Source organism: Alligator sinensis, unplaced genomic scaffold (assembly GCF_000455745.1).
Source record: "Alligator sinensis unplaced genomic scaffold, ASM45574v1 scaffold752_1, whole genome shotgun sequence".
NCBI classification, from domain to species: Eukaryota; Metazoa; Chordata; order Crocodylia; family Alligatoridae; genus Alligator; species Alligator sinensis.
Window position 1 is genome coordinate 1,284,230 of NW_005842000.1, and position 15,072 is coordinate 1,299,301.

The 15,072-nt window shown below is 46.8% G+C and overlaps 1 protein-coding gene across 1 annotated transcript in view; it reads right to left on the bottom strand.

The window, feature by feature from the left end:
* Positions 1 to 897: 897 nt before the first annotated feature.
* KCNQ2 (potassium voltage-gated channel subfamily Q member 2) overlaps positions 898 to 15,072 on the bottom strand; it is a 77,035-nt gene continuing 62,860 nt past the window's right edge. Inside the window, exons 16-18 of the mRNA XM_006021691.2 lie at positions 13,727 to 13,858; positions 2,596 to 2,719; positions 898 to 1,821 (exon numbers count right to left, since the gene is read on the bottom strand). Of these exons, the coding sequence (XP_006021753.1) occupies positions 1,084 to 1,821; positions 2,596 to 2,719; positions 13,727 to 13,858 (994 nt within the window). The 3' untranslated portion in view covers positions 898 to 1,083. The remainder of the gene's footprint in view (positions 1,822 to 2,595; positions 2,720 to 13,726; positions 13,859 to 15,072) is intronic.

Sequence of the window (15,072 nt, forward strand, 5' to 3'; positions counted from 1 at the left end):
ATGCGAACTGTGTAAAGAAATGGGCAACACCTTGAGTGGCAAGACCCAACCGCTGATGGAGCGCTTGGTACTTTTCTTGCAAAAATGGAGCGACCACTACTTTTTGTAACGCAAGGCCCCTCTCCCATCAGTGATTCACCACGAGGTTGTAATTCTGTCGTGGGCGCTTGTTCAGCAAAACTGCAAGCTTAGGAGAGCAACTTCAAGTTACTGAATTACAGCCCCCCATCCTGTACCCTTTGGAAAGGATGTTATTAAATATAATACGCAGCTTGACATTGGAGAATTCCTCCTTTCTGATGGTCTTTCTTGTCTTTCCTTGGTGTCCCAAATAACTCTTCCTCCCCGGTGTTTCCTTTTTAGCCCTGAAACATATATTTTGAATCTTCCAACATCCTCGTACCCTAAACCGCTTGACCAACTGGTTCAAAACAGTACCCAACACTATTCTACCCTGCACTATCTCAACTACCTCAACATTAACATGTTTCTTTTCAAGAGCCTTTTTCAAGCTTCAGTGCATTATATTACAATTACACCACATTCCCAATGCTTGATGGGGACTCGCGGTCTGGAAATCCCAAGGTGATGACCCCATCAGCCGAAATCTGACTTATGAGACTGGCATCACGACATTTGCTTTCCAACTCCAAAGTATTTGAGTACGTAATCCCCTGGTGCCTCTTCGTGGTAATTACGTTATAAAAAAATACTGTCAGTCACCTGTTATTTCAAATCTCCCCGAAAAGATCCCCCCCCCCCAGGCAATATTTATCTTAAAGGGTTACCAAGAAATGCCGTTGCCCACCTTGCACTGTGATAAAGTTTCACCTATGTTAGAAAGAGAGTACGAAAGAAATCCAGATGCTTCAAACTCCAAATTATTCCACCCCACTGGCCTTTCTCGACCAAATGCAGGCTCAGCATGTGCCCCCAGAGTAAGCTGTAAGAAAATATCCACCAGCTAAGTTCTGGAGTGGTAAAACCTTAGCTGAAAATCTCCTTGAGAAGTTCAATGTGCGGACGGTGTGGACAGGCGGCTGGCCAGTGCTCCGACTGGGCCCAGTAGAGCATCACGATGCTTCACTGTCTAGGAGTCGACCAGCCCATGTCACTGAAAGGTCCCTCACCCGTGGCTGACCTGGGGGGAGGCCCGCAAGGCGTACAGAGGTCAGAATCGGTGTCCGACTCCCCTTCGGCGATGTAGGGTCTGATTTTGGCACAGGGGGCCACTGATGCATAGCAACCGTTGTTCAGGATGTCCAAGTTTTCTTTCGACTGGGAAATGCTAAAGCCACTGAAGGAGCGCTCCAGTTCCTCGTGATCAACCGACGGGATGGAAATAGAGGTGTCGCTGTCTCTCATGGCGCTCTCGTGATGTTTCGTGGTAATGTCTTCGTTCCTCAGGTACTCCGCGCTGGCCCTGTGGCCACCGCCGTATGCTGACAAGGAGCGCTCGTGTGAAGGCGGGGGTGGGATTCGTACCAAAGAGCCCGGATCTCCAACGGGGGAGGACCCGTGGCTCTGTCGCTGATAAGGCGGGTGCTGCCACGATGTCGAGGGTGGACACGTGTTGGTTGGCATTGTCGGAGCTGGTGGGGCGGAGAAGTTCTTCTGTCCCATGGAGCTGGTGGACCGGATGATCTTGATGATGCAGCCATTTTTGTCGATGTGCTCCCTGCTCTCTTCTGGACTGTGGTAGGGGGGCGCTGGGTCTGGTTCTTTGGACCCAAAATAGGCTTCTGTTTCCGTCGGCGGGATACCCATCCGCTGCATATAAATATTCACCAGGAAGTCCAACTTCTTCTCCATTGACTGAACCTGAAAAATGAAACAAAAGTCTCAGTACTGCAAGCTGTCTAGGGATTGGGGCAGACCAATCCTCTGGATACAAAAGCACCTGCCCCCAACCCCAGCTCCGAATTTCAAAGGCACCAATGGGCAGCATCAAAAGTCCTTGGACTTCGAGGGGTCTGGGATCCAAATCTAGTGTGAATTTGAGGAAGGCACGCTCTGCTTTTAGACAGGCTATTATTATTATTTTTTTAATACTTCTAACGTATCCTTTCACACATCCCCTGGTCACTAGAGCAAGTTGTTTTCAATGCCTGGCATTTTTGCTAAGTAATATCTGCAGAGCTCACCTGATTGCAAAAGGAGCAGAGACTCCTTGAGCCCTTCCAGCTGGGCTCCTCTTGGTTTGGATCAACCCTTGGATGGAAAATGGTACCTGGGGCTTTGTACAGACCTTGTGCATGGCTATACATTGATTTTGAATGTGGGTCCCACAGCAACAATAAAACCTGCCCATAGTCTGTCTTGAAATCAGTTTAGTGTAGAAGGGTGACATTTTCAAGGGCATTCAAGTGATTTAGCCACTTAGCCATTTGAGTGTCATTGACATTTTTTCTTGGCTTTTGGTGACTGCCATGTATCTAAGTCACTTCTCAAAACAGAATAACTTTTTTTATTTCCAATTTTTAAAAATCATTTATATGCCTCAAAAAAACATTACATGCAATTTTTTTTATATATAACCTTAAGGAAGATATTCCTTAGGATGACCCCTGTTCTACCGTTGAACCTGGCCCATACCTGCTTTTCAACTTTTCCAAGTCTGCCCATCATGCTAGGGTCTTCGGGAAGCTCCCCTTCTGCTGGCCCTTTGGTTCGATCCTTGTCTGTCATTGATGGCCCTCGTCCAACAATCTGGTCAACTCTACCAGGAACAGAAACATCCCCCCCGGAAAAGACTCTTGAATTAGTCAGATACATCAGGGAGACAAAACTGTTGCCTTCTCGCTCCCTAGGGATACGGCAGTAGCCTCTCTCCCAACTTCCAATTACTCAGGAATAGAGAGTTTTGGCTAAGTGTTTTATCTTAGATGCAAACACGTATCTATATTTTCACATTGGTATTGGCAGAGTTTAAAGTCTATTGGTTCTGTTTACAAGGAGATTATCTGGCACATTATGCACAGCAAATTTGCCCATTGGGAAAAATTGCATTCTCAGACAAGTTTCCGCCAATCGAGTCAGTATTTTATTCTTACTAATTACATAAACAGCAATTAAAAAAAAATTTTTTTTGGTGTGTGGATAATCTTTACAGCTGACTGGATCTCCTTTTAATGGTCTTTCATTATAACATGCTTTTCTCCTCAGCACTAATGAAAGCGTGTAGTTTTCCAAACTAAAACAAGAAGAGAAAGTCTCCACTTAAGTGGAAATGTAACGGGTATAGTTCCACTGCCTTCAGGTAGAGGTGCACTGGGGATGAATTTGGCCACAGCAAATAAAACACTATCAGAAGCATTGCTTCCACTCCGCATAATCCTTCTCAAGGCTGCTAACACTTGCACACTTGCAACACTTGTGCGACTGTCGTCTACACAACAGGGAGCCATTTAAATGGAAGGTCAGGGCAAGCCTATTGGACAAGCTACTGGTTCCTGGGTGCTATGTTCTGTTTTGGCTACTTACATTACATTAGTCATTCCTCTTCTGCAGGCTAGGAATTTAAGTCTCCATGTGCAGTGCAAAGTTAGGGAGGAGATCTGGGGAGGCCAGACAGGAGATCAGAAGCAAAGAATATTTGAGGTCACAAATTGAGATGCTTTATATAGATAATTAAACATGGGAACCTTGAGATCTCATGCTGGCCAACAGGGCAAGTCCAACTTTGGCTGTGATTAAGACTCTATCCCAACGTACAGCTGTCTTCCTCGCAGTGCCCTGGCAAACTTTACCCTTGCATAATGTGCCAGAAATATGGGTGATAAAAATAGACTCGTCCATCTGGTTAAAACCAAGTTAGTTGTCTTGAGCGGAACTAAAAATGCTTCTTATGCAGTTCTGCAGTGTGGGCAATGAATCCATGCACCAGGATGAGAAAAAGGAGGAGCTGAATGTGGACAGACAAAGGAAAGGAACAAACAAACAAAACCCAGGAAAGGGATGGGACAGAAAGCCATTTCCAACAATACAGCAGTTTCTTTTGCTTGACTTCTAGGGGGTCTTAATGCAGTATACGTTTTATTTTAAATACTGGGCCACATCGTCAGTTGGTAAGGACTAACCTCGACTTTAAATACATTAAAGTGACACAGATGCATACTAGCTGCAGATCTGGCTAAAAGAAACGGGGCAGTTTAACATAGCTAAGGTAACACACAAACACATACACATATATATAGTATATGTATATGTGTGTGTGTATACAAAGATATCTATATCTATATATCCATTTCTATATAGATAATAGGTATAGATTATTTATCTATCAATCTATTTATAGATATATAAAGATATATAAATACATATACGTGTGTGTGTGTGTGTTGGTCCTGGGTATGACTGTAAATTGCATCTGCCTAAAGGGCCCGGTGGCAACGTGCCGGGGCTACTCGTGGTGGGGATAGCTCATAAAATCCCACAGTGTTGCAACCTCCAGTGTAAGGTGAGTATAGGGCACCTCCAAACCCTAGCCCCCACTGCCTTGTGGGTACTCCTTGGTTGGAGAGAGGCTAAGGGACATCATGCTGACAGAAACGAGCCCTCACCGGGGCATTAGGCAGTCGGCAGCAGTTCTCATCTGTTGATCTCTGGAAGAAAATGCAACCATGGAGGCACTGCATGTCTGGACTCGGTCTGGTGTTTGGATCCTGTCTTGATGGTCTAAAAGGGGATGGTAGGTCTTGGGCAGCTTCCACTCCTCCATACTCTTGCCTAGGCGTATGCGTCGAAGGTCTGGGTATGATGGTCACAGGTCTCCATACAAGTGGATTCATCAGGCACCTGCCTAGACCTCTTATAAGTACACCACGATCCAGAGGATCAACGGTTGCCTACTATACTGTATGTACGTATGTGTACACACACACACACACAACACTAAGCCACCATTTTTTAGGTGTCGTCCTTGATCCAGGTAAGTTGACTCCGTTTATTAGCAGGGTAATGGCTGATTGCTTGCTTACATGGTAAGTACAGCAGTAGGATGAGTACCACGTGATACATTACAAGATACATGCCTTTTCTCCTCGTAGTACAAAGTGCACGTGATTTGCATGCACAGGGCCTACCAAGAGGAGCATGGGTTACCACCATGGTATGCATCAGGTACAATCCTATAAGAATAACGTTATCATGTAAGTCACGGGGCATTTAATTAGATCACGGGGGCCACCTGGACTTGGAGTCGGAGGCTATGATGTGAATAAAAACACTGTATAATCTTCTTTCCAACATGCACAAGCATCTAGACTAGTAAAATAGGATGCCCCATTTAAAGAGGCAAAAGTGTCTGATTCTTCTGATTACTGGGGGAAAGGCCAAGGAAATAAGTGGCCCTCTTGTCCCGGTGAAGTGCTCTGCTGCAGCCATTTCACTGGGAGAGCTTTCTTATTCTGCAGGATAGGGAAATGGAAATGTCTTCTGACAAAAGCTGCAGGGTAAAAAAACAAGAGAAAAAAAATTTGAAATATGGGGGAATTAATGCAGTTGCCCAGGGGCACATGCAAACCCTGTCAGCAACCCTGATCCAAAGCTCACAGAAGTCAATGAAGGACTCCCATGTAGATCCTGTCAAGAGGTCAAACTTTTATCCAGGGGCTTTAAAGTGTTTTCCATACACTTGCTGAGCCCCATGCTATCCCAGTGAAGCAAATTGGGGTGAGCTTCCAAAAGCTGCTTCACAGGTGGGATATGGGGAGGTTACTGGCCTCTCTCACAGCAGGGCTGGTTTTACCTACTGCCTCGGGTAGGAAGAAAGGCACATGGGCATGATCTACCGGGAGAGCTGGCACTCACGGGCAGGCGTCTCTTGCTCCCAACACACCGTCTGTCCTCCTGGGAGTATTGCTGCTTGCCAGGGCAATGCAGCATCCGTTCCAGCTGGGACTCACTCTTACCATGCTTCAATCATCTTTTTCTGCAGTGCTTGGAAGAGCCAGAGGTTGTCTTTAGGACCTGAGTGTGGTGTGAAGGCAAACTTCTCCAGGGGAGCTCTGGGAGGCTCTGCTGTGGGTGCAGGGGTGGGGGACCCTGGGCCATGCCCTAGCAAGATGTTCATGCACTTCCTTGTGCATTTGGCCAGCTTCACTGGTGGTGCAGATAAGAAAGTGGGGTTGAAGCTCTTGCTCCATTAGGGAAGGACTCACAAAGGGACTGGTCTCAGGGAAAAGAAAGTAGAAAGCAGGGATTTCTGTTGTGCCTGGTCCTGGAAAAGGGCAGTGCTTCAGTTGCTTTTTAGCCTTCGCATCCCCTCCAGTGCTGGTGCCATGGCAAGGTGAAGCTGGTAAGGCCACGAGCTTCTGCTGCCATTAGACCAAGAGGTGTTTTTTTTTCTTGTGAACATCCAGTTGCAGACTGATTGCTGTGCAGGTGTTTCGAATGCACCTTTGTCTACATATTCCAGTTCAACGGCCTCCTGCTATTCCAATTTCAGGCCCTTCCCAGCTATATCCTGGTAACTGTATGAAGCCCCATATGATTGGGACTAAGATTTTCATGCGCATAGTGATTTCTTAGCCAGAGTGCAAGGTAGAAAGGATGGGATTTCCAAAGGGACACAAGGAAACCAGGTGCCTTTCTCCAGGGAGAATGGAGGAGCTTGCTAAGGAATTATGGAGGAATAAAGCAAGCTGCGTGGTTATAGCATTAGTAGTAGCTGCTCTACACTAACCGTGCATTAAGTGCACTTTGTGAGTGTCTATATGCATGGTGGCCTATTCCACTCCTAACCTGGAATAAGATACATCCCTTAGTTTCCTGCCTAAGAGTTCTCCTGTGTAGACAAGCACTGGCTCTCTAAAGCACATATAAAGGTCTTATCCTTCAACTAAGTCCTCTTTAGTTGTAATGTTTTACCATTTTTTCCCCCATGGAAAACGAGATGTGCAATTTTTCATTCTTTCAACATATACTATGACATTGGGTCAAGGGTGTGTGGTCTCCAGGCCAGCTCTTCAAAGGAAGCATCAAACCCATGCCCCAAAATCAGTGTGCAAACTCATTGTGTTCCCCAAGGTCTTGCTACCAGCACATGAGCACTGGCATTAAGTAATGGGGTACCTCAAAATCCACTTGCAGGCACCAGCTTCTGGGTGGAAGAAGTGGGGAGACAAAGAACTTGGTCTTTCTTTGTATCCCCTTTCAGGAACCAGGCACAACTGCAGACCCTGTGATCACAGCAGTGCAGGAAAAGCTCTGTGTTGGCCCCTCCTGGGGTACTGGCCATATCATGGAGGACCGGCAGGGCTGACCAGATGCTCAAGAGAGACCACGTTGGGTGGCGTGGGGTCTGCCTTCCTGCTGCATTCAGGAAGCATTAACCTTTCCAGATTTGCACAGCTCCTCCTGGACATCCCCTTGGGGTGGTGGGCTTCTGTAGTCATACCATTAAGACAGTCTGTGCCTTTAAGATACTGGGTCCCAGGCCACGTGCACACACACACACACACACATACTCATGTGGATTTAACATAGGCTCAAGCCTTTGAGAACCCATCCCTTGGATTTAAGAGGGCCAAAAGACGGCTGATGCTGTCTGACCTGCCATCCTATCCCACCTGCTATGTGCCTGGCTCTGCTGCAGTCTTACTCCAAAAAAGGGTCGTTGCCGTTCATTTTAAGCATCACCTCTTCTTCTTTCAAATGATACAGAAAAATGTCAATTCTCGCAGCAGCCACAGTGCAGTTTTCTCATGCTTCGTTATGCTTCATGCTCACAGTACATGCAAAGAGGGAGCAGCTGCCACCCCCTGGCCAGAAGCAGACATCAAAGGTCAAACGGCTCAAATGAGGAAAAAAAATGAAGTGTTTAGAAAGAGAGATTCAATTTAGTCTTTGACACAATCCAGGCATTGAAGCCAAACCCCCTTCATCCATGCCATATGACTGGCTACTTACCTTCTGGTTGCTTAACGTTTGTACCAGATCGATTTTTGAAAATTGGTATCTAATAACGCTACTAGTGTCCAAGTATGCGCTATTCAAAAACAAAAATCACCGTAAACCTGGTTGCATCTTGTGACGGCCCACCAGAATGTACCCAGAAATCTTTGGTGTAGCTTGTGGCATTTGCTATAGCCAAAACCTGACCTTATTTATGCATTCGCAATCTGTTGTCTTCACTAGGAGCTATACTCGAAGACCTGAGGGCTGCATTTTGCCCTCAACACATAGGCACTTTTGAGGTGCATCACACCAATTGCTCATGACTTTTTGCCTCTGTTGCCTCAACAGGTTGTTTTTTCTTTCCCCCTTTTTAATTCTCAATGGACCAGCAATTAGCTGAAATAAGGAACCATATGTTGATGGTGTGGCTTGCTTGGGGCAAACTGGCCTACCTCATAGCTGGGATGATTAAACTTATCCTCCACCTAGAGCCAAATCCAGAAATGGTAACTCTCAGGCAGTTTGGGATGATTAAACTTATCCTCCATCTAGGACCAAATCCAGAAATGGTAACTCTCAGGCAGTTTGGGATGATTAAACTTATCCTCCACCTAGGACCAAATCCAGAAATGGTACCTCTCAGGCAGTTTTGCCTAAGGACTTCAGGAAGTTAAGCCTGGTGAGATCTATAAGGAAGCTAAGCACACATGCTAATGTTAAGGCCCTTAGGGATCCCATTGATTTAACTCGGGGTTCGCAGGCATTTGAAGTTATCACAGAATCCTAGAAAATGATGGTTGAGGTCACATCAAGTCCAACCCCCTGCTCCAAGCAGGACCAGCCCCAACTGCATCATCCCACCAAGGCTTTGTCTATCCAGGTCTTCAAAACCTCCAAGGATGGAGACTCCACCACCTCTCTGGGTAGCCTGCTGCAGTGCTTTACTACCCTCCTCGTGAGAGAGTTTTTCCCAATATCCAACCTCAACTTCCCTTGCTGCAATTTGAGCCCGTTGCTCCTTGCTCTGCTATGCACAGGCTTTGCTGATTGGGTGCCAGATCTTTCTGTCTTCCTATATTTGAGTTAGCCGAATGTGTGGACCGGTAAGGTTTTAATTGTCTTGTCATGTTCATTTCCCAAGCTCGGCTTGCTCAAAAAAAGCTGCCTGGAAAATGGCACTTCTGCCACATGTTTAGCTCTTAGTGAAGACAAGTAGGTTGGGAGACGTGATATTTAAAAAATGACATCATTGTGGCTAAACCATGCACTGTGTGTGCAGAATGTGAGCGTATGCTCACAAGTGATATTCGCACTAAGATGTGATGGTTGAACTACACTTTGACCCAAATTCACGTCTCCTGTGTTGACTCCACAATGTGCGATTTGAGGGGCCTGATTGCGGAAACTACTTGTGCATATACTTGCAATATGCTTTGTGGGCATGAGTCCGTGGGCACAAATCATATAAGCTCACAGTGCACCCCAGACCAAAAAGTGAGGCCTGACTCAAGCTGTGAAAATGCAACCTATAATGTGCATATACATTGTTTTTTCATTTACCTGATAACATACAGGGTTAACATTTTCATACAACAACTTCTATCTACAGTGAAAGATCACAGCTCCACTGACACCAATGCTAAAGTTCCTGTTGAGGCCTTCATTGAGACCAGGATTTTGCTAAAAGGTCTTGGCTTTGTTTTTGCACCTAGTCTGAAAAACATCTATTATAGTCAGCCAAATGTCTGTAATGTTTTTAAAACCATGCCTTTTCCCTGGCCAGTGGAGTTACATCCAGGGATATAAATGGTCCCTACTAGATTTATTTTTAAAGATGAAACATTTGGTTTTTATATCATCCACTGAAAGAAACACAAGCAGCATGCTCACTTCAATGAACACGCATGGCTACCTGAAAACGTATGCTTAAACTGGTTTGCAGATGCATGCCTTATGCGAGGTGCTCCTTTCTTTAGAAAGCAGATGTCTTAACTGAGCTCTTTTTCAGAGGGTGAGAGCAAATCCTGCTAGCTCTGGGTCTGTTTGGAGTCTTTTACAATGGACTTACAGTACCCTAGCAAAATGATGACATTGCCACCCCAAACATCTGCAAGAGGAAAACCTAAGATTACTGGCTGAGGAAACCAATAAGTATATGGGTGATTTTTTTTTTTAAAGGCTTGTCTTATGTGTGAAAGCCCGATACTAAAGTAAATCAAAGCATATCCAGAATAGAGAGGCATTTTGAATATGAAGTTTGCGAGCTGCCTTCCTAAGTGGTACATGCCGTCATATAACCTGGCGTGAAAGGGGTTTGACATTAAGCAAATGAAAAATCCAGAGAAAGCGGCATTTTGGCAAATCCTAACCTAGGCGAATATTGGGGTGACTCTTTGGAAGAGAACATGGGTCCTTTGGTTGGATACTTCTTATGCCGGGGAGTTGAAGGGGGCGGGGGACCCACAATCATATCTATCCTGGCAAAGTAAATAAGAAAAAAGACACCAGCAAAATGCATAATGAAGCCACATGTAGGAAAAAGTTGGTCGGAAAGTTGTAGAAACTTAAGAAACAACTGAAAAAACCAAAACTGACAGAAAAAGAGAGAGAGAGAGAGAGAGAGAGAGAGAGAAAAAGAGAGAGAATTTCGAAAATATATTCCGCTCGAAACAGATTGCAGTATTATATCGCCTGATTATTCATGAATATGCCAAATCTTATCCAACAAAACACAAGATTCAGGAGATTGCTGCTACTCAAAATGGGAGTTACTCTGCATATAATAGGCAATAAACTGTACACACTGGAATATATTTGTATATATGTGGCAATATCCCATTGGAAATGTTGGATATAAGACAACATATATTCTCCTTGCTCTTACAGTGACAGATAAAACATCTTGGGCTCGTTTCAAAAAGCATGAGTTATTGAAGTAAACAAGATACATTGGATTGTAGGATTGTTTAACTCAATGAATGGGAACACATCCGCGGTTGGAAAGCTGTTAGGATGGGACACACGGCAGACGGAAGAAAAGAGCACACCACGTACACTTCACACGAGCAGCAAGTCACGAATGGTTACGGAGGAAAGTGCATGTCAACACCCCAGAAGTTGGCTTGAGTAAAGCTTTAACCCAGTGAGACGCTGGCCACTGAGGGCTAACCTGAAAGGTCATCACAAACTCTGCATAGTTTTGAGACAGCAGAGAGAAAAGAGTGCTTTAATTGCTGTAGACAAAAAAAAGGTCATATTCTCCTCTAAGTTAGAATCACAGACAATGAGGGAGGGTGGGAAGGGACCTGAGGAGGTCACATCTAGTCCAACCCCTGCTCCAAGCAGGATCATCCCCTTTTAGATCATCCCAGGCTAGGATTTGTCGAGCTGGGCCTTAGAAACCTCCAGGGATGGAGAGTCCACCACCTCCCTGGGGAGTTCACCACCCTCCTACTGAGGAAGTTTTTCCTAATGTCCAACCTCAACTTCCCTTGCTGCAACTTGCGCCCATTGCTCCTTCTGTCATCTGCCACCGCTGAGAACAGTCCAGCTCCATCCTCTTTTGAACCCCCTGCAGGGACTTGAAGGCTGCTATTAAATCCCCCCTAAGTCTTCTCTTCTGCAGACTTAATAAACCCAGTTCCCTCAGTCTCTCCTCATAAATCATGTCCCCCAGCCCCGGGATCATTTTTGTTGCCCTCCGCTGGACTCTCTCCAATGTGTCCACATCCTTTCTGTCGTGGGGGGTGCAAAACTGGACACTGGACTCCAGATGTGGCCTCAGCAGTGCCGAATAGAGGGAATAATCACTTCCCTTGATCAGTGGCAGCACTCCTACCAATGCACCCAGGATGCCATTAGCCTTCTTGGCACCAAGGGCACACTGCTGGCTCGTATCTAGCTTATTGTCCACTGTCCCCACCAGGTCCTTTTCTGCAGAGCTGCTGCCCAGCCCGTCACCCCCAGCCTGCCCCGGTGCATGGGATTGCTCCCTCCTAAGTGCAGCACTTTGCACGTGTCCTTGTTGAACCTCGTGAGATTTTTTTTGACCCAATCCTCCAATTTACATCAATATAACCCCTTTGGCTCAAGTGGCAGCCCTAGGGACCACCAAGCAAGGTTGGTCATCTGTAGTGCCTTCCTTAAGAGTAGTGCCCATAGGGAATATGTCTCAGGTGCCCCCTGAAGCGCACTTCTCACCCTGCTTCCTGCTGGCTCAGGGGTGCAAGCATCTGTTGTTGCTCAGTGCATGCAGTACATTGGAACAACCTCTGTTGGGGCAACCTGTGCATTGTGCCCCAAGGATGAGCCCGTTCCCTACCTACTCTTCTGGGGGTGAGGCAGTCAATGAGCACTCAGTCTTGTGTGCCTGAGGCAGGGGTCCATGCAGGGTTAAGGGTCCCCCACCTCTTTACCTCCCTGCAGGGGAGTATTATGAAAGTCATCACCTACCCCTTACTATCTATGCTGATGCAACAGAGAGAGGAATCTGGCCTTGTCATTCAAAACAGCAACTTCCAGCCTCACCTGAAAACCAGTCAGCCAAGTGACTTTCTTTCTAGAGTATTTGCACGGAGAGCAAGAGAAATGGAGCGGTGATGGAGGAGCCATATGGAGTACAACATTCATCTAAAAGCTTCCGGAAGAATAGAAGTCTATCTACTGCTTATCCAGTCTACCATACAAACCACCGGCTGGTGCCAACCTGGCCTGGAAATCTCACGGGGAGAGGTTATTGTCAAACAATCCCTAGTGTGTTCTGGGCCCAGCAGAGATTTTCTCTGCTCTGGACTTTGTGGGATGAGATGTGAACAAGGTGCATGCGTGTATGTATGGAAGACGAGGTTCTTTGGGGAAATGTGGTATCTTTTATTAGACCAATGAAATAGTTGGAAAAATTGGTCTTTGCAAACTTTCAGGCACAAACACCCTTCTTCAGGCGGAGGGAGAGTCTGCTGGTGTTATGTGCTCTCCGTGGTGGAAGAGACGCCAATATGCAAAATGCATACATGCATCTGCACACAAATGCAAAATGCATCTGTGACAGTGTAAATGCATGGGATCCGAGGGAATGGGAGACAATAGGGTTGATGCAAATTGGTGCAATTGGAGGATCGGGTCACCTCTATTGCCTCCCATTCCCTCTGATCCTCACTGCGACACATTTGCATTTTCACAGACCTGCATTTGGCGTATGGGCTTCTGTTCCACCATGGAGAAACACGCCTGAAGAAGGGTGCTTGTGCCCAAAAGCTTGCAAAGAACAATTTTTCCAACTATTTGAGTTGGTCTAATAAAAGATACCACATTTACCCAAAGAACCGTGTCTGCCTGTGTCCTCAGACCAACACGGCTACAACCAACACCCCTAATGCATGTATGAATGGAGCCAAGAGAGGAGAAATCCTCTGTAAATATTCCCAAGGGGCACCAGAGAGTGGGAGATAATACGTTTTTATTGGCCCAGTCGGACTGAACAGGATTTGCTCCCGTTTCATGGTACAGTGAGGCTCTTTCAGGATCCTGCTCTCTGGATGTCCTGTGACAAGACAGGGGATGAGATAACACTGCAATGTGAGCCAGCACTTCACAGGGAACACTTACTTGCCCTTATGCTCACTAATACGAATGGGTTTTATGCAACCAGTTTGTACTCCGGGCCAAAAATTCACACGCTGACACTTAGGTGATGTTCAGAAACCCACAGTTTCCCTTTAGGCTATTTCTTAGAAAGAAAAACAGGTCATGGGTGTTAAGGAAACAGTGTTGTGTCCCTACGAGGGATGACAGGCGAGAGAGAGGTAAAGCAAACAGAGAAGTCTCTTGCCTGGACTGGAGGTTTTTAATCCGGGAAAGCATATCCAGGTGTCCGGCAGAATACTGCTCGATGACGTCCATCACGTCGTAAGGCCGCAGGCTCTCCTTAAACTTCCGCTTGGAAACGAGGAATCGCATCACGCTAGAGGGAAAGAAAATAGTGTCCTTGTGCCAGACTTATGCACAGTACAGAGACAGACAGGCACATGCTGCAGAGCACTGCTTGGGAACCGTTGCACAGCAAGATGCTGTGACAGTTCATTTTACCAGGGGCCTTTTCGACAAAGCAAAGAGAGCTCAGACTTGAGAGGTAGGGCTCTGTAAGGGTATCCCTGGCCCCTTTCATGGAAAGCTTCGGTTGGTTTGTAAGTGCACAGGGAAGGGGCCACTGCCAAGCATGCATACCCTGCACTTACATTGCTGCCTCTCCTGGAAGCAAACAGCACCGACCCCAAACTGCTGGAACTAGAAACTGGGCAGGGAAAGTTTCTGCCTTGGGCCCTTGGAGAAGATGTGGGGGTAGGAGGGTATTTGCTTGCAAGTCCCCTGGCACAGAGGGCTACAAAATGCCATCCCTGGTGCCAGCAGCAGTGAATCAGTGCTAATGGGTTTAGAAAGACCGCATCCTACAGCACTTCAAATGATGGGAGAACCAGAATGGTCTCGAGCTGGGTGTTTCTTTGAATGCCCTCCATAATTTTTGCATGTCGTGCTGATGTCTCTCACCCCGTTCTCATTAGGAAACTGGGGGACTGTGGCGTAGACACCCACACAGTCCAATGGGTCGCCAACTGGCTAGAGAGCCGCACCCAGAGGGTGGTGGTGGATGGGTCCTTCTCGGCCTGGAAGGACGTGGGCAGTGGGGTCCCGCAGAGCTCGGTCCTCGGGCCCGCCCTGTTCAACATCTTCATCAGCGCTTTGGATGAGTGGGTGCAAAGCACCCTGTTCAAATTTGCTGATGATACCAAGATGTGAGGGGATGTGGGCACGATAGAAGGGAGCAACAGGCTACAGTCGGACCTTGACAGGTTACAAGGATGGGCGGAGGAGAACAGGATGGGGTTCAACACAGACAGGTGCAAGGTGATGCACCTGGGGAGGAACAACCGGCACCATACCTACAGGCTGGGAAACTCCCCTCTTGTCAGCACGGAGGTGGAAAAGGATCTCGGAGTCATTATTGACTCCAAGATGAACATGGCTCGGCAGTGTGGGGAGGCGGCGAGGAAGGCCAACCGCACCTTGTCGTGCATCCACAGATGCATTTCAAGCAGGACCAAGGAGGTGATCCTCCCCCTCTATGCGGCACTGGTCAGGCCGCAGCTGGAGTACTGCGTCCAGTTCTGGGAGCCGCAC